This window comes from Nannospalax galili, unplaced genomic scaffold, assembly GCF_000622305.1.
Source record: "Nannospalax galili isolate Female #2095 unplaced genomic scaffold, S.galili_v1.0 scaffold173, whole genome shotgun sequence".
Taxonomy (NCBI): Eukaryota; Metazoa; Chordata; class Mammalia; order Rodentia; family Spalacidae; genus Nannospalax; species Nannospalax galili.
Window position 1 is genome coordinate 1,471,512 of NW_008334442.1, and position 19,711 is coordinate 1,491,222.

The 19,711-nt window shown below is 38.2% G+C and overlaps 2 protein-coding genes across 8 annotated transcripts in view; both read left to right on the forward strand.

Annotated features, from left to right (window-relative positions):
- Nucleotides 1-19,711, forward strand: part of Fam172a (family with sequence similarity 172 member A) — a 480,054-nt gene that overhangs the window by 322,810 nt on the left and 137,533 nt on the right. The gene's annotated exons all lie outside the window — the stretch shown is intronic.
- Pou5f2 (POU domain class 5, transcription factor 2) lies at nucleotides 16,876-17,880 on the forward strand. The gene has a single exon (XM_008829337.1). The coding sequence runs from the start codon at nucleotides 16,876-16,878 to the stop codon at nucleotides 17,878-17,880; it is 1,005 nt and encodes a 334-aa protein (XP_008827559.1).

A 19,711-nucleotide genomic window follows, 5' to 3' on the forward strand; every position in this document is an offset into this window, starting at 1 on the left:
CAGGCTGCTCTTGGCATAACATATAGTGAATGGTGAATATTTGAGAAGCCTTATGTTTGTATCACATATTATTTTTAGTGTTTCCTACTAGTAAAATCTCTGTTAGGTGCACTTTTATTCAGAGAATGTGATAATTGAATAATAGGATATGTTTATTTTATTCTACATTATGGTTGCTTCTTTGTGATGAAATGGTGTTTTATGTGAGAAAATTCTATAGTTTCTGGAGAAATATTATTCTGGAGAAATACAGAAAATACTATTAAAATGTAATGCAATACTATATATTTAATGGTCTTCCACTTCCCTGTCTCTACTTCTGTTTATAAATAACTTACTTATTCATGTTTTCCAGTGTTTCCTTTTGTTACTAGGTTTACAGAATATTACACAGAAACAAGACCCTTAGAGACACAGAAATTTGGTAAACAGAACAGAAGAGCTGAATGAGACTGTCCCTAGGACAGAAAGTTGGAGGCAAAAGCTGGGAGAGACATGGAGCAGTAAAGCTGAACTGAGAAGCCACTGTGTGGTGTGCCCTTCAAAAAAACCCAGCAAATACATTTTTTGCTGAGTGTGGGGAGGCATGTCCTCAGAGTAAAAGGGCAGGAATCTGTAAATATTTGAAGGTAGACCATGTTACTAAGCATTGCTGTTTTCTAGTTATGCCTCTGGCATAGCTTGCTTTGGCTGGCACAAAAGTGACAGGTGACAGAAGACTCTGCCAGACTGGTTCTACCTGGGGTTACAGTTGGTTAAGTGTAAGTGTGTTTTCAGCCCCCTCCAAGGCTTCTCTTGGAATACCCATGCAGTCCTCATGTGCACATTCAGCCAGTATATACCATGCATTAGGCATTGTCTCAGGTAGGGATTCTGTAATGAATTGCAACAGATAAAGGCTCATAATGAGCTTTCATTTAGTAGAAAAGATCAACAGACAGTGAACAAGATAGATAAGTATATAGTGTTCAGTAGTGGTAGGAAAAAATATAAAGCAGAAAGAGAGGGCCTGACGCATGTGTAGGGTAGAGAGGATATGAATGTTTAGGTGGTTGGCCAGAGAGACCTGGCTGAGAAGGTGACATTCCTAGGATGTTCCCCCAGTCCTACTCTACCTCAGCTCCCACTGGTACAGCCAGTGGTTGTCTATTCAGAGATCTCTTCCCTAGACCTTAGAGTACCTGCTCACCTCTGAAATTACACCATTGTTCTCTCTCATCTGTCTTTTCTTCGCGGTCCTTGAAAACGTGAACTTTCCCTTAGACCCATTTCACCAATTCTCTGAGATTCAGGGCCATCATAAAGCATGGTTATCAGAAAATGAAGGTTGGCCTACAGCTCTTGAAGCAGGCCATATAGGAAAACATGACTCTCTAGGTTCAAAAGTCAATGACAATCAGAGATGAGCAGAAAGTCTTGTTACTTCAAGGCCCTGCTGTCTGACCTGAAGGGTCAGGGACTCAAAATGTTTCTGAACAAGTTGTGCCAGGCATACTGGATAGAACGCTCTAGTTTTTAACATTGTTTTCTACTTGTTCTCCAGGAAAGAACTGAGCTTATTCACTGAAATTGTCATCTGGAGAGATGGCCGTGCATGTTAGCATATGTTCTGAAGGAATCTGTATCCATCCTGTTTCTTGCCCATGCCATGGCTTAGACAGGCTTTTCACTATCATTTCAGTCTATTCAAAAACACATGATAGGAAGCTTATAGTATAATGTGAAAAAGAGGAAGAGGGAAAAGTAGCAAATCTTATGGTCTAAGAATTAAGGTTGAACGCTTATCTGTATTTAGATGAGCTTTTCTTGGCTTGCATGTAGAAAGGGACCATTAATAACATGCACCTATCTGCCAAGCCACATGAACACAAAGTGGAATGTTGGCAGTCACTATATTTTGAATTGGAGACAGCCTGCTAATGTAATCCTAATTTTTCTTCACTTAAGCAGTCCGTATTGAATATTTATACTGACTGAACTTACTGAATATTTGCTAAATATTCACTTCTACTTTATTGCTGAAAATACCTCTTGAGGAAATTACACTATGGAATTTATCTCTTTTTTGTTAGTAAATAATCACTTCCTTTCTAAAGATAGCATGAAAAATCAACAGTAATTATCTGGAATGTGGTATCATTCAGAATGTGTGGACAAGTTAAGTTGTCTAATATGTTTTTAGACACAGCTCTAATTTAAAATCTATACTTTGCCTTATAAACAGATCTTAAAATTCAAAGCATATCCATGTATATATGATACTGTATCAATTCTGACTGCATGTGCTGCTGAAGCACTATAGCATTCCTCTTTCCATTCAAAAGATACTTTCTCATCTGTGAATTGATGTCTTCATTAACTAAATAGCACTTTTCAGGCAGTTGTTCATTACTGTAGAATTGGCCTTGTAGCTTCTACTCATCAGTTAGGTTTTGTGCTACTTTATAATTATTAGTGAATGTAAGGCATGAGTATTCTAGAAGTTGACCACCAAGAATTGTGTTCCCAGTGAATCGTTCATTATAAATAACTAGAGTCAGAAACTCAGAGAAAAATCATTGATTAGAGAATCACTTAAGACCTCCCATCTAATATGCTTGTCATCCACACAGATCACTAACATGTTGCCCTAATATAAATGTATATGTATATAATAAATATATTTCATCACATCCAGTACTATCCTATGATTTTGATAGCAATGAACTTAAATAGTCTCATTTCAGAAATCTCATTTAAAAAATTTTAATAGCCACCATGGTTTTTTTTTAATGGCTTTCTAAACCAATTTGTGAAAAAGTCTTTGAAGAATTTGTCAGTAAATGTGGCAGCTCTCCTTTTACTAAACTAATAACTCTTTCAAGATTATGAATTTGTATTTGTTTTTTTTTTGAAATGAATTATGATTGTCAGAAAAGTGAAGTCGGCCTTGGCTTTTGATCTCCCCACCTAGAAACTCTTGGTTCTTCCAGCTCTTGGAGTTCCATCACCTTCAGCCCTCCTGTCTTTCTTCCTCTGCCTAACATGTGGTTTTCCTGGGCCCACTTGCGTTCCATTTCGCTTGGACTGTGGCAGTGTGCTTCTCTCAGTCCCCAAGAGCTGTCTGTCATCAGCAACATGTTGCTTATCTGTTCCCATGTATACCTTCTCATCCCTCTTTCACTGCCTGGTAAGACATATAGTAAGGCACCAGTGAAAAATCTTTCTGGTTGGAAAAATACTCCTAAAATGTGCATCTTTAGAGAAACAGCATTGCCTTCTAGGAGTCATTCAAAAACTCAAAAAGTAATAATCCATGGTATGAAAATGAAAAATCAAAAGTGAACATTAGGCACTATACATAGTGCAAATATTTTCTACTTATAAAATCCCAAGATGTTCAGAGTTGATTATCAACATGTTAAAAGCAGGAGTACAATTTTTAGTTTTTATTTCATCACATTTCTTAAAATATCATCCTTTCCAAAAGGAAAGTAGTTCTATTTATAAACATTGAGAGATAATTTTTTGATCAGTGACTTAAGTTTGTAGGTGTGAAAATTGATGTTGAAGCCTTCCTTGAGACTAGTATTTCTATCCAAGTGTCTGCTAATATCTCCTTCAACCATACATAGCTCATCCCAAATACTTAAAATGCTGTACCAGTAAATGGAGAAAACATATACCAACTAGTGCATAGATCTTTTGGATAATAATATGGCATAATCTTAACAGAATTAAGTTGGGCTTGTGAGGTAGTTCAGTTGATAAAATGCTTATCACAAGAGTCCTGAGTTTAGATCTTCAGCACCTACATAAAAAGCTGAGCATGGCAGCACATCTGTAATCCCAGCAACAGCTTAACCCATTTGGTAAATCCCAGGTTCAATGAGAGACCCTGTCTCAAAAATTAAGGTGAAGGGCAATTGAGGAAGACAACCAACATCAACCACATACACACACACACACACACACACACACACACACACACACACACACACAAAATTCCTTAATTTATAATATAATGACTTCTTGAACAGTACTTTTATTAAATAGAACTATGAGCATTAAGAGTACATTTTCTGAACATATCTACCCTACTTCCAAAATTAAGAACCTTACGTTTTACTCTAGTTATATATTCCAAATGCATGTAACTTGTTTTTTGAAATTTCTTTATATTTTCATTAATTCTTTGAGAACTTCATACAGTGTATTTTGATCACACATACACACACACCCCAACTCTGAAAATTAACCATTGTGTTAATTGCCTTCTACTTCAAAAAGAAGCTTCTCCAATGAGGTTTGAGAGATACTTTAATCCATGTGTACAGCAGTAAGTTTTTAGGGGTCATTTTAATATTATGCCCATTCGGTAGAATGTTAAAAAGCAGATTCTGTCCTAGGGCTTATAACCTATCTAGCCACAAGTTCTTGGCCCCAGTAATGGTACCTGGTATGGATTCCATCTTGTAGAACAGGTCTTAAATCTAATCATAGGGTAGTTGGTTAATCCCATAACTTTCATGCCACTATTCTACTAATGGTTATATCTTGCCTGACCAATCATTGTTGTATCTCAAGGGCTCATAGCTGGGTAGTATTAATTATTTCTTTTCTCTTCCAGTAGCATAAATAGCACATCCCAGCACTATGAAAGCTAACCAGTAGGAATGTAGCTTCCAGGTCAGTACCTGCTTGATTTTTCCATGTTCTATGACTCAAGTATGTGTTGTCTTTAGCAATAGGGTCTTACCATCATATTCTATAGATTAACAAAGAGCAATGACAGTAGCTTGTAATGGTTAGGGGGTCTTTGGAATCCCACTGACCTACAACTCAAAAGAGAGGTAACCCATTCCTGGTACTGGGGTTTTTATTTGCTAGAATGAGATGTCTCATTGGGGTACTGTCCCCTTGTTATAGGCTAACATCATTTAAACTTTTTATATATGTATATATCTAAAAGAGCTTCTACAGTAGTAGGTTTCCCTATTTTTTTTTCAAAAGGTCATTGATGTTAGTTATCCTTCCCCATATTCTCTCTTCTATCCTACTCACCCATCCCTAACCCCACTTATTCCTTCCTGTTTTATTCCCTTTATATCACTGTATTCTCTCTCCTTGCCCATGAGAGATCTTGCCTCTCCCATGGCCCCTTTCCTAACCTCTAAATGTATACCAGATGAAACAACATATCTAAAAATTCAAAGCTAGGCAGAAACAGGCAATGTTTTTCTTTTTGGGTCTGGGTTACCTCACTCAGGATGATTGCTTGCAGTTCCATCCATTAACCCACAACTTCCATAATTTTGTTTTTCTTATTCATCAGTTAATGAACATATAAGCTGTTTCCATTTCCTAGCTATTTTGAATAGAGCAGCAATGAACATGGATGATCAGGTATCTTTGTAGTAGGATATAGAGTCCTTTGGGTATATGCCCAAGAGTTGTATAGCTAGAAAGAGTAGTAGATCTATTTGTAGCTTTTTGAGGAACTTCTCCATTGATTTCCATAGTGGCTACACCAGCTTGCACTCTCACCAACAGGGAGTAAGTGTTCCCCTTCCCCCACATCCATGCCAGTATTTATCATTATTTATTTTGTGAATTTTAGCCATTCTGATTGGGGTAAGATAAACTATCAAAATAGTTTAATGCATGTTTCCCTGATGGCTAAGGATATTGAACATTTTAAAGTGTTTCTCATCTATTTGTATTTCATCTTTTGTGAACTGTTTAGTTCCATGTCCCATTTTTAATTTTGTTGGCTGTTTTCTTGATGCTTCGTTTTTTGAACTCTTTGTATACTCTATATATTAATCCTCTCTCAGATATATAACTGGTAAATACTTTTTTTTTCTAATTGTGTAGGCTACTTCTTCGTTCAAATGATGGTTTCTTTTCTATACAGAAGCTTTTTTGTTTCATGTATGCTCTTACTCTGTATCACAGGCTGGACTGGAATTCACTATGTGTAAGCCCAGGCTGTCCTCAAAGTAGAGACAACCCTACTGCCTCAGCATTCAGAGTGCTAATATTAAAGGTGTGAGCCAGCATACCAAATTCAAACCCTTAATGATTATATGTCAGCATTTATTAAGAAAATCTTTGGATTAATGTTAATTTGGGGAAGTTTATATATTTTACATATTAAAATATTAGCATATAATTTATATTTTATATTCTCCTTCACACTGAGTATGAAGTGAGTACCAAGTCATTGCACCATGCTAAAAATGATGTGTAATAATTAATATAGAGCTCTTAAGACAGTACTTGGCATAGGTATAATAAAGTTATATTAAATACAAAGGGAGTCCTCACTATGAACAGTTTTGATTAACACAAATTTTAGTGATCATGGTTTAGTTAAGTAATGCTAATTCTCCCAAATCAAAGCTGAAATTTTGATTACCAAAATATTTGACAGTGAATAACTACATGAGGTATAAGCTTAGCTACTAGACCTTTAGCCTAGTCTCTGTGGAAATAACGGTTGCATATCATGATCAGTGGCCATGATATCACTTCTTATACAGTCTGTCCCTGGATTGGTGACATTACATCCGTTTTCAGTTGATATACAGTGTCATTTTCCTTTTGGGGGGGGCCTTTTGAGACAGGGTCTCCCTGTAGCCCCAGCTTTCCTGGAACTCATTATGTAGACCAGGCTGGCCTTGAACTCACAGAGATCCACCTGCCTCTGCCTCCTGAGTGAGTAGATTTTACAAAAATGGATGACCAACAAAAATGCAAGTGCAGCACAGGAATGAAGCAGTGAGAGTAAAACTGGACAGTGTATGACCAAGTGTGAGGATTTTGCCCTAGCCCGGAGACAATATTCCTGAGTCACATGTTAAATTATATGACAAGAAATTGTTAAGCACTGTTCACACTACTTTTAGTAAGCTTTCACAGAGAAATAAAGCACTTTCATTCAAATCTTTCCATTTTAAGTTATGGTGAACTAAGGAAAAGTTTTACTTTTTTCATTTATCTCTTCATTCTAGCTAAATATGACAGTTTTTAACATTTTGATCAACAAATTCTAAAGGTCACAGAACAGCTTTTTCCCATTTTGATTATTGTAATTTCTTTCAATGGTTTCAGCTTTACATGGCCATTTTTATAGTCCTGTATGCTGTACAAAGTAAGACTGCCTTTATTTGTTATTGTTAGCAATTATTTGTCAAGGGAGTCAAATACTGTAGCTTTAGAAAAAATATTCTTTGCTTTTGGCATTTGAAAATTCAGAAACTTGTGTCATTTCTTTCCTACTCTATCTTCTTATTCTTTAGGTGACTTCTGTCCTACTTCTAGTCGGGCCTTATTGATAGGTTACTCACACGATCTCCTGATCACCTCCTGATGTACTTTATAGTCTTTCTACTCCTTACTTTACTTTTATTCAGTATCCTAACTTACGTTTTCATTCTCCTAAGTCTCCTCTTAAATTCCACACTAAACCCTTTCCTTTTATTCTTCTTCCTGCTAATTCCCTATTCTCCTGTTCACTCCTTCAACCCCTGAAAGCTAATCGATTTTCACATTGTCTTCTTTTAAAAATAACACCCACACTAAAATATACCCTTTTAAAAAGTGTTTATTGTGTTCTGTTTCATTTATATTTTTGACAAGCATAAAAAAAACCAATGTCTTTTTTGAAATTAATTATTCTAGAAAATGTTACATAAGCAAAATATAAAATTCTAGCTAGTTCCACCTATGTGAAGATAAGTCAAAGGTCCTGCTAAACCATGGTTGGCTTTGCTTAGAAGCATGGAGGAAGTGATTCCTCTGTGTTGACCCTCTTTGCAGATGGACACTGGTTCAAGTCCATCTGGTGGGGTCTCCTCGGTCTCCTTGATCAAGAGGACAAGTGACCCACCACAATTATAGGACATTTTGAGAGATGCTCATAGTCCTCTGGAACTAGTCAACCTAGAAGGGAAAGGAGCAAAAAGTGTCCTTTATGTCCCTCTGACCAAATTATTATAGGCCTCAAAGTATGTCTGTTAACGTCTAAGAAGGTTAGTTCCACCAGTCTGGTACTTTTCATTACTGTGTGTCATGTAGATAAATCTTGAGCAAAGACCAGTTGTTCTCAGATAAACCTTACCTAGACATATATTTCTTGATCTGCTATGTATAATTTGTCAGTAGGTTGTAGGAGTAATATGTTTCTCTCTGGTTTTCAAAACTAGCTAGGCATTGTTTATCTCTCGCATTGTCTCACCCCTCCATCATGGTTTTCCCAGTTAAGGTACCCCCATTTCCCTCCTTTTTCCCTTAATAATACCCTTCTCTTATTGTACTACCTCTCTTGAGCTCCTTCTTTGGTAAAGGAAAGGAGCCAGGGGCTCCTCCCAAGCCCATGTGACCCCTGGGAACAGATCCTCAAATGACCTTAAGAGTAAAAATAAATTGGTTTATCTGGGCCAACTGTATGGCCTTAAACACCCAAAAGGAAAGTATAACCAAAGATTAAAGGGGCCAAAATAATTTCTCAAGAGTCCATTATGCATAGCTAAAGGCTACATAACAAGCAACAATGCCAGATAGGAGATACCTTCTTTTGAGCTGTTGGCCAGGGTGGCCAAAGGGACTCCCAGATAGTAACCCAGCATAGAACTGGGAAAATGAACAGCAGACCCCAATCTTAGCTAAAAGAATGTTGACAACTGATTACTGCTAGATGAGGAATAGCTGACCCTCCTAAAACAAAGACATCTAGATAGGCTGACTAGATTCACCAGAAGGGCAAGTAGTGGGGAATGGGTGGGGGTGTTGTCAACACAGCAGACAGCAAGGATATCAGTATAAGGGCTCTAGTGGAAAGGGAAGCTATGGGAGGTGCCATCTGGGAAGTGAGTGTATAGTTGAATAAGATGGTTTGGGATGTTCTGTGTGATATACATACACAGAAAAAAAATCAACAAATTTTAAAATACGTATTATATTTGAGGAGGAAGCATGGAAATTTACATCAAGCTAATTAGTAAAGGTGATAAACATTGCCGTTGAAATCTACCCGATGACTTTATAGACATAGACAGGCACCAAGCATCCAAGTGCATCCGATTATGACTAGTAATAATCAGATACAGATTAGAGATGCGTGTGCCAACATCTCAGTGTTAGTAGCAAAAACAATGAGTCTTTCTGCAAGAAACAATATTTTCTAAAATGAAATGGAGATCTTTTTTAAAGGTTAAAAACTCATTCAATTTTATGTCTTACAGGGATTATACTGAGTTCAATATTGTATAACTGTATTAATTCAACTGTGAACCTAGAAACTTGCACCCACTTGTGAAAGAGATATGTGCTAATGTATGTGTGCACAGGTACAACTTTTCTTTTTGGTTTATTTGTATGTTGTTTTTGTTGTCTTATGAGATAAAATCTTGCTCTGGAGTGTGTTACTGAATATGTTACAGCTGTAGTGAAAAGCTTCTTCTAATCATGTAGTTATTAAAAATTTTAAAAAATTCTACCTAGAAGTTGACTGGTGACATAATGACCAAGTAATATACTTCACAAGTGATGCTAGATTGGGACCAAAATAGAATTGTTTTAAAAGTCTGTTCATTTGCATTACATACCCTTTTTCAGTTCTTGATCAAGTAGATGTATAGTGAAATATTCAACAAGTAAATTTACATTAAATAAATACTGATAATAAGTAGTGATAGTAGAAATCCCATTTTTAGTTACATAGTCATAGTTGGTTTGATGGAATTGTTTACCAGAGTTTTGAGTCTTTTGGAAGATGTTACTTTTGACTGCTTATGTTTTCTGCACACACAAAGAATGATGAGCAGGCTTCTGGGAGTTTCAGCAACGAACCTCTAGAGAGATTGATTTCAAGCATGAGTCTGGCTCAAGAGAGGCTATTTGGTGATTTTCTTCTTTTTAAGACCCAGGAATCAAAGTTAGGTAACTCAGGAAGTCTTCCATTTGATCAAATGACTAAAGACGAAAATGCTTTTCTTTCTTTCTTTCTTTTTTTTTTTTGTGGATATGTGCTAATGTATGTGTGCACAGGTACAACCTTTCTTTTTGGTTTATTTGTATGTTGTTTTTGTTGTCTTATGAGATAAAATCTTGCTACGTAGACCAGGTTGGCATTGAACTCAATCCTCTAGCCTCAGCCTCCCAAGAGCTGGGATTACAGGAATGTGCCACCATACCTGTCTCTGACTAATGTTTTGTCAGGTTTAAAGTGCTAATAGAAATAGTTAATGAACAGATTTAAGTAAATTCTTGCCTACAATGTTTAGTCAGACATTAGCTCTTGAATTTCCATGGTCATTATTACATTTAATGTTACTTGAAATCGGAGTTCATTCTTTGAATGTAGGCATAAATGTCTCTGGCTTGTTTCAGTTCGTATAGTTTCTTAAAAAAATATTTTATTTGTTATTTTTATTTTCTGTGTATGAGTGTATTGCCTGCATGTATGTGAGTGTACCCATGTCATGCAATGCCATGGAGATCAGAAGAGGGCTTCAGATTCTCCTGGAACTGGAGTTAAGGAAGGTTTGTAGCTGCCATGTGGGTGCTGGGAATCGAACCCAGGTCCTCTGCAAGAGCAGTCACTGCTCTTAACAGCTGAGCCATCTCTCCAGCCCCTGGAAAGTTTCTTTAAGACATTTCAAGGAAATTAATGGAGACCTTAGACTCTTGATCATAATAGCATCAATGTCAGTTAATTTTAAATGTCTTTAAAATTTACAGTTAGGGATAGGGCTTTCTGCCTACCTCCTCCATCCATGCTGGGCTCCTGTCTGGCTTGATGGGTAGAGTAGGGAGATGGAAAGGGGGAGCGGATCTGAATACAATCAAAATACATTGTATGAAATTCTCAAATCAATAAAAATATTTTTAAAATAAAAAATAATAATTCTCAGAGCACCTAAAAGATGTGTCTGATTTAAACCAGAATTCTGTTCCATTTCTCATTTACTTCTGAGCCCATGTCACATATTGAATTGTTAGTTTCATTTATTTAAACTGACATTTTTGTTGTGTGTATTTTATTGTGTAGTGTAATGGAAATTTTTCATAAGTTGTTTATCTCCTGCTCAATGGTGGAATCACAGTGAAAGTTTGAATGAGAAGATAGCAGCTGTGCTCAATGCTAGCACATCCTCATAGCTTTCTTCTGAGACAAGGGCAAACTCAGTTGAAAAAGTCTGTTTGAATAATGCTTGGCTTAGCAAGAACCTTTAGTCTTTATCTCTGACTATGAATGTACCTGACTCATCACCTTGATACCTTTCAGCTCAGCCACACTCATCTCAGCTTGTTTTTCTTGCCTTACACATATAAAACTTGCTAAGGTTTCTGATGAGGATTGTAGGGTCTTTGCACTTAAAATTCTTTTCTAACACAGGAAATTCATGTCTCATGTGTATCTTAGATTTACAAAATAAAATGAAAGGCTTTTATCTGAATAATCTCTTTATGGTCTGTGATTATGTGGTTGTTTCATATTTGTGACATGAGCATCTATTTATACATAGTAATTCTGGGAGAGCAGAGTCATTTTTAAAATAATAAAAGAAAACCAAAAATGTTACCAGAAAAGTCTGTCTTCTTAATCTGAAGTTAAGGAAATCATCCATATGCAGTACTGCTGCATTCTAGTTGTTTCTGCATTTTTTATGAGTGAAAGCATTTTGCATTTTGATTTACAAAGAGCCATTCTTTTCACCCATGATCTTATCCTGTTATTTCCTATGCAGAACAATGCTACTGTTAGTTACCTATTAAAATTATCTGATAGAGCAATAAGTGAAACAAGTTCGTAACTGCATGGTTTTGATTGGTGTTTTCTATGTTATAACAACTTTCACATTCATAATACTTTATTAATTTTCTTAAATGCAAACTTTTCTTTGATGTCTGTATTGCCTTATACAGTTTGGTACCTAAAACCCACAGAAAAAATTGGCTGTTTAATCACTATGGTGTATTTTGAGGTTGTCTTTTGTGAACTAACTTCTTGCACCATGTAGTGTTAATTTAGACATTTAATCCCTGACATTTTCTACAGTTCCTGGCTACTTTTTAGATCCAGGAAATGACTTTCCTATGATTAGTCTCTGACTCTTTTCTCTCGTTACTATTTTCATATTGCTCCTCCACCATTATGTTGTAGGAGCCCTATATCTGCCCTTCTGAGATAAAGTGCCTATGCACCATGATGCCTCACAGATGTTGACTTACCAAGACACCTGGATTGGAGAAGAGTCTACCTTGCTTTTTCTGTCTGACTTGGGCATCATTCTTAGAGATTCTGGTTGGCACTATTAATTCATTTGCATTAGAAAAATATTTGTTTTGGACACTACTAGAAAAGTAGGGCTCCTCATTTACTCTATTTTTACTAGTATATGTAATGGTTTTGTCAGTTTTCACCGATGCATATAATGTGCTGTAGTCATATACATATTCATATTACCTCCCTCACTCTCTGTTGCCCCCACTTCCTGTGTCCTCCTTGCCTGCTATCTCTCCCAAATAGACCTACTTCTACTTCCATCTCATAGTCTCTTGAGCAAACCCTTTTCTACTTGAGGCATGAGGAGCTTTGGGAGAGATGCATTTGAAAAAAATGAACAGGCAAACATCCCCTTCCCAGCCAATGAAATAACTGACCAACAGTATGACATTAAGTTAAAGGCAGTCACCCTCACAAGCAGATGCTGTTTCGTTGAGTTTACTATACTCAGAACACTGTAGATAACTCACATACGCATTAACACATTGCTTGGCAGATACACACAAAGTAAACTGTATCAATATCCTTGAAGAAGTTCATCTCCTATCTGGAAAGCTAAAATATGAGACTCTGGAAAAGGCAGTAAATCTAGATGGGAGAGAGATCATGTGGCCCAGAGTACATGGGTAGAACCTCCCCAAATCATGAGCCAAGCCCTACAAGGATATTTATTACTAACTGCCTCCACCATTTCCTGATTCTTATCATCAATACATCCTGCTAGTTCGGCTTGCCTCCTTAGTTTAGGAAATTGTTTAAAGAGAGTCCAGTAATACAAATCCTCATACTTCGTGCATTTCTATTTAAAACACTTTTTTCAGAGCACCACCCTTAATTACAAAGATACTACTACTAAAAAAAAAAAAAAAACTCAACTTTTCCTTAGGTAGCTAGTAGCTGTCTTGCTCTCCTGGCAGCTTCTCTTCTCCCTCATTTAGATAATAAATACCTGGGACCATGTGTTTCTTATCCTTTCTTTGTAAAGGGCTTCTATGGATAAGCCTGACCTGATTCTTACATTGTGATCTATATGAAGAGGTCCCATATTTGCTGAAGGTGATGGATTAGCTTTTCAAATTCCTAGGCCCAAGCAGCACTGTTGTCTTGGGCATTCTCATCAGCTGCTTTCTCTGATCTCTATTTTTATTCCAACCAAATATGTCCCTTCTTATTTCCTTGAACTATATGGGTTCAGTTCTGCTATGGCAGCCCATATGCCTAAGCCAGGAGATATGCATGTTGGCAGGTAGGATCTAGCAGACTATAAAGAAAGCCTTAATTGAGAGCATCCAAGTTAATTTTAAAACTCATCAATATAATATAGCCTTACTTTTAAATGTACTGTTTTTAGCCACTCTGTTTTAACTCATTTAATACAATAAAGCTTAGTTCAAATTCACTTGAACTCATTTTTTTTCAATTCACTAAAATGTTTCTATTCAACTATTGTTTTTAAACAACTAATGAATCTTTTCTGTCTGGTTCTCTTGTGCAAGTGAGGCGTTTTACATATGCAGACCTTAATGTATAATTGCTATGTCTCTTCTTTATCTCTCTTTGTGATCTACCTTAGCAGACACTGGTTGCTTTGTGATTTAAAAATAAATAGCATGTATGTATACGTGGAAAGAATAGATAGCAACCAAATTATTTCTTAGTGAAATTCTGTACACTGTAAGCTGTGTTTTGTAGACTGTCGCCTTGAAATCTCATCCAAAGAGAACTGGAAGTCTTTTCAGCACTAATGCTGCAGAGATTCACTTATTTAACAGAAAGTCTATATTTCTTTCCATAATACCACAAAAAAATGAATAAATATTTCTTGTCTTCCTAGTGTCAGGTATAATTCTAAGTGCCAAGAATCTAGCAATGGACAGACAGACAAGAATTCTGCTTCTAGCCTGCACATAACTCTAGCAGAAGCTGATAGACTGAGATAAATCCAGATACTCAACCAGCAGAAATTTCTTCTCTCTCTACTTCAAGGCCATGTCTACAATGTTATCACCTGGAGTTATGAGTCTGCTTTAGTCTCAAAGTGTTCCTCTCATCTAGGGAGGAGTATGAGTACGTTGTTCTAATCAGAGAGAAAATAGGAAAAGGTTCTGAGAAGATCAGCTATCTCGTTGGTATACTGGCATTGTTTTGAGTCATGAAAGTAATTATTCACTGAGCAAACATGTATTAAATATTATGTTAGGGTTTTCTCATGTTCTAGGCTTTTTAAATCCTCTATGCTTTCCCTCAAGTTGAGCAGAGACATAAAATAATTACTGATATTTACTAGTCATAACATTACTACTAACAACATTATAATAAAAACTTATTTTAACTATGCAGTGAGTCAAAAGTAGTCAAACCTCTTGTTTTCCTGGGGAAGACTCTCCAGGAGGGGATATAGAACCTGAGTCTTCTAAGTGACAGAAGTGTAGCATGCTTCTTTCATTCACTAAGTTTCTTGTGTCTGCCAGGTACTGTTACAGACACTGTAGACACAGCAGCAGATACATGCAGTGGATAGATAGACAAACAAATATGTCTTAGGTAGTAATATGTACTAGGTCCAAAATAAAATTGGTGAAAAAAGAAAACAGCATGGCAAGGGCTGCAGTTTGCAGAGTGATCAGTGATGCCATTTCTAATGAGAATTAGAATGGTATTGAGTAAATGAGACCTGGATGGTATTCTCTTGAATGATATTGAGTGAAGAGACCAAGAACCAAGGAAATCATTTTGGGCAGAAGGAAAAACAAGGACAAGGGCACACAGGGTATGAACACATGGCATCATTAGGGTAAATCAAGAGGTTGTTTTCTGGACTAGGAGGTAAGATTGAGGAGAGGGCATCACCATAGGTAAGGCTGGTGAAGAAGGAGCCAAGTGCTAAAAAGCTGTGTGAACCATGGTCAGGAATGTGATTTCTCACATTATTAACTGAGAGAAGAAGGGCTAGATTTTGAAAATATTTTAAGAAGAAAGTGAGGTCATTAGATTTTTGTTTCATTGGATTCAATTTGATGGGTTTAGTGTGGTTTTTGGAAGATTATCTATAACAGCAGTATAAAAGATAAGTCTAAAGGAAAACACAAGAAGTATAATCATTTGTCATTGTTATGATTATACCTATGAGAAAGTGAGATAAAGCTTGGGTAGGTACACAAAGTTCGGATGCTTTGGAAGATTCAGTATATAAGATTGGTGTTCCATGGAGTATGAGTGATGCAGGAACATTTTTGAAGGGTAAACTTGGGTATCTGAATGGGTAATAATGTCATTACCTAGTAGTCTCTGGAGGGGCACAAGGCTAATTTAATTTGGGGGCCAAAGAAATACAGAACTGGAAGTCAGAAAACAAATCAGGGCAGGTTTGCCTGATAGCCTCATTTCATATAGATTTTGAAAGAAGGAGCAAGAATAGTCACCATTGTCAGATACTGCCAAGAACTTCAGCAGGATGTGGATTTTTAAAATGCCATTAGATTTTATAGTTGGAAGGTCACCAGTGACCTGGAAAAAGACCAATTTTAGTAGATATGGTATAGGCAGAGCTACATAATGGTTGGGTTAAAGAATTAAAGGGAAGGGGCTGAGATCTTCCTGCCAAAATCACTTCCTTCACATCTTTGGGAACTTTAGACCTTAGGGTAGGCCTTCCTCCCCTTTCTTCCTTAGTTTTCTCCAGGTGGGCTTAGAACTGAATGCCTGAGCTAGAGGCATGGTGGCGGGACAAATTAAGGTCTTTGCATCTCTGGTGAAAAAGGGACCGTGGAGAGAAGGGTCTGATGTTGATCAGTCAGATATTGCAAGAAACATCTTCAGTGGACAGCTGCAGGTCAGGTCAGTCCAGACACCTGTCTCCAGAGGCAGAGAAAGATGACACAATTATCTCTGTTGGATGAGGAAACCTGGAACGGGAAGCTCAGATAGAAAGTGAATCTGCAGGACTGGTGGGAGAAAGTCCAATGTTATAAAGAAACTCAGCCAGTGAAGGAGTGGAATGTGGCAGAGTTTGTGTGAGTATAGAATCTGAGGCAGTAAACTAACATTAGCTAGAAATTCAAGGAAGAGAGCCTAGATTTCTTAAGGTACAGGGGACTGAGGATGTGCACAGGATGGACTGTTGGCACAAAGGTAGAAGAAGGAATTCACAGTTAAGGAATTCATAGATAATCTCAGCAATGTCAGAAATATAGATAATTAATATTTGTGAAACCTAGATGGAAGTTCAGAGGCTGTGAGAAAGACACGTTAGTTTCTGAAGAACTGAAAGTCACTGCTTGGGTTCCATTCAAGGATTGGATGGAAACAGTGACCAAGGGACCAGACTCCTTGAAGTGCAGAGCTCTAGTTTTGAACTTTAGCTGGGATGTGAAAGCAACCATCAGGACAAGAGGCCCTTGCTTTCAACCTTGAGAACTCAAGAAGTTAACAAAGAATAGGTCTTCAAAGCCCTGCCATCAAACATGCCTAGTTTCTCTGGCCTACAGCACTGTCTCCGCCCACTTGTGGGCGGGGCGCGAGGGCAAGGCTGGTTGGCTGGTTCAGAAGCCTCGAGAGCCATCAGTTCCTACCAGACACTTGCTGGGGGTCCCGTCCACCCCATGGCAGGGCACAGATCTTCAAACGTCTACCCTCTCCCAGGCAGTAGTGGTGGTGGCCCAGAAGGACCAATGCCGGTGCGAGTTGACACTCATTTGTGGTTGAGTGGCCAGGCAGCCCCGGGCAGGTTAATGGTGTGGCCAGGTATCGGGCCAGGCATCTGCCCAGGCCCTGAGGTGTGGGGAGTTTCTCAAGGTCCCTCACCTTATGAATTTCGGAGTGGAGTAGCACCCTACGGAGCTGGTGAGACAAGGGCCTGGTCCCAGAGTTCCTCTGAGGACACTTGCCCAGGACCCTACATTGCCCTGCGGTACATGCCAAATTTGACACTGCCAGAGGACGTTTCAGCCATACAAAAAGAGATGGAGCAGCTGGCCAAGGAGCTGAGGCAAAAGAGAATGGCCCTGGGGTACTCACAGGCGGATGTGGGGTTCGGTGTGGGAGCTATGTTTGGGAAGGTGCTTAGTCAGACGACCATATGCCGCTTCGAGGCTCAGCAGCTCAGCCTCGCGAACATGTGGAAGCTGCGACCCCTGCTGAAAATGTGGCTGGAGGAAGTGGATGAGAAGAACCTTCTGGGCATTTGCAGAATGGAGATGATTCTGCAGCAGGCCCGGAAGCTGAGACGCGCAAGCAGGGAGAGACGCATCGGAAACAATCTGGAAAACCTCTTCCTGCATAGTCCAGAGCCTATGCCCCAGCAAATCAGCTGTATTGCTGAACGCCTCCAGCTGCAGAAGGACCTGGTTCGAGTTTGGTTTTCTAACCGGAGCCAGATGAGCAGCTGGCCAACCAATGGTGTCTCCCTGAGGGAGAATGTGGCAGTAGCCGGGCCCTTTCCAGGGCCTCCAGTGTGCTTTCCTCTGGCCCCAGGGCTCCATTTGGATTTCCCTCACTATGGGGGAACCTGTCTTACACCCCTGTGCTCCCCTACCCCATTTCCTGTGAGAGGAGCTCTCCTGTCTACCCCGGCCACCACTCTAGGCCTCCCCAGGCTTTCAAGCTGAGAGGCCTGCCCTGCCAGGGGGAGATTAGAGAATAGAGGGGAGGGTGTCACTTTAGGGTTTTAGTCTTTACTTCTCTCTGCTGCCTAAAGAAGTTAAATATTCTTAATGGATGAGGGTGGGAGTTATTTATGAAAAATTGAGAGGGAAGTTAAAGCTTATTACTTTTTGGTTTTCTCTTTATTTTTCCCTAGTGTTGATTTTTAATGTATTTTACAATATATTCATGCTTTGACATTTTGTTTCTCTCTTTTTATTATTAATTAAAAGTATGTCCATTGTTCCCTGTGGTCATCAGGAAACATAAAGAGTTTAATTCTTTCTTTATAAATACGATATTAAATTAAAGACAAGTCACAGAAAATCTATATACCAATTCTTATTTGGAAAAACAAACAAGCAGAACCTTGCACAAACACAAAATCCAGGTTAACAGTTACACCTTGGGGAGGCTTAGGAATAGGACAGGAAAGAAGTACACAGAGTCCTGGCAAGCTCATGTGCTTTATCAAACTTCCCTTTTTCTAATTCCCCTGTTTTTCACTTCCAGCCAGCCAATATGTGAGGGGTTCAGTTCAGCTCTCCATCTTAAGCAGTCCCCTGTGTTTCTCCCCTACCCTGCCCCTGGAGTCACTACCCTCAGTCTGTTACTGTGGTAGGCAAGCTGAGCAGTTCAACTTCAGACCCAATTCTAGCTTAATTCTCTAGTTTTTGGTTTTATTTGGGTTGTTCCTTGGAAATACCCTTTACTTAGTTTGGAGCTGAGATATGTTTTTGAGATCATGTTTATAATAGTTTACTGGTGGATTAAAGTGCAAAGGTCAGGATGTTACTCCTCCTCTCCCTGCCTTCCACACTTGACTCCACAAAGCCAGTTCCCACACAGACACCTGAATCCCATTTCCTTCCCAAAAACTGATTTTTTCATTTTCCATTTATATGTTTGAGGTTAGAGTTACAAAGTAACTCAGTGATAGAGAAGCACAGACCCTGGGTTTGAGCCCCAGCATCAAAAAACTTAAACATCTCTTTGCCTTTAGATCTGCTGTTGCATGCCTGCATGTATTGTGTATTATAACTCCATCACTGTGTCACATCTGTTTAATGCTTTGTTTATTCATCAGTTTTTGCTTTTCTGTTAATTTTTTTTCCTTACCAGTACTGAAAAGTATTTATGTTTAGGTATTTTAAAAGATTGAGCCCTTATACTTTTACTTTGAACTCTCTTATCCTCAATTTTGGCTTTTATTTTTATTAAAAACCTTTTCCTGGTATCTTCTGAATCAGTATTCCTTTTTTTTTTTTTTTCTGTCTTTTTGAGACAGGGTCTCCCTGTAGCACCAGCTGTCCTGAAACTCACAGAGATCTGCCTGCCTCTGCCTCCCTTGCTGGAATTAAAGTCGTGTGCCACCACACCCAGCTTCCAGTATTCTTTTACTAATCTGTTTTTTAAATGAATACCTTGTTTACTTGATGTTTTGTTCTGTTTTCTGATGCCTGTGTGGAATCAACAGTGAAAGTCAGTGAATACCCCATCTTGACCTCATACCTCAGGTATGTGACTGGATTTATCATCACACAAGTCAGATGTAACTAATGCCTCCATTTATTATTATCCTCCTTTGACTTGTGTGCCTGATAAAAGTTGCCACTGTAGCCATTTTAAAGTATAAATTCGGTTTGCACAGCTAAATTAAATTCATAATATGCAACCATGCTGCTATCCATTTTCAATAATTTATCATCATTCCAAAACATAAACTCTGTACCCATTGAGTACTAACCCCTTTCCTCCTAGCCCTAGCCCATCTGGTCCGTGTCTCTATGAATTTGT

Bases quoted from the DNA above. Each gene is read 5' to 3' on its own strand.
- Pou5f2 (XM_008829337.1), top strand. From the start codon at position 16,876: ATGGCAGGGCACAGATCTTCAAACGTCTACCCTCTCCCAGGCAGTAGT.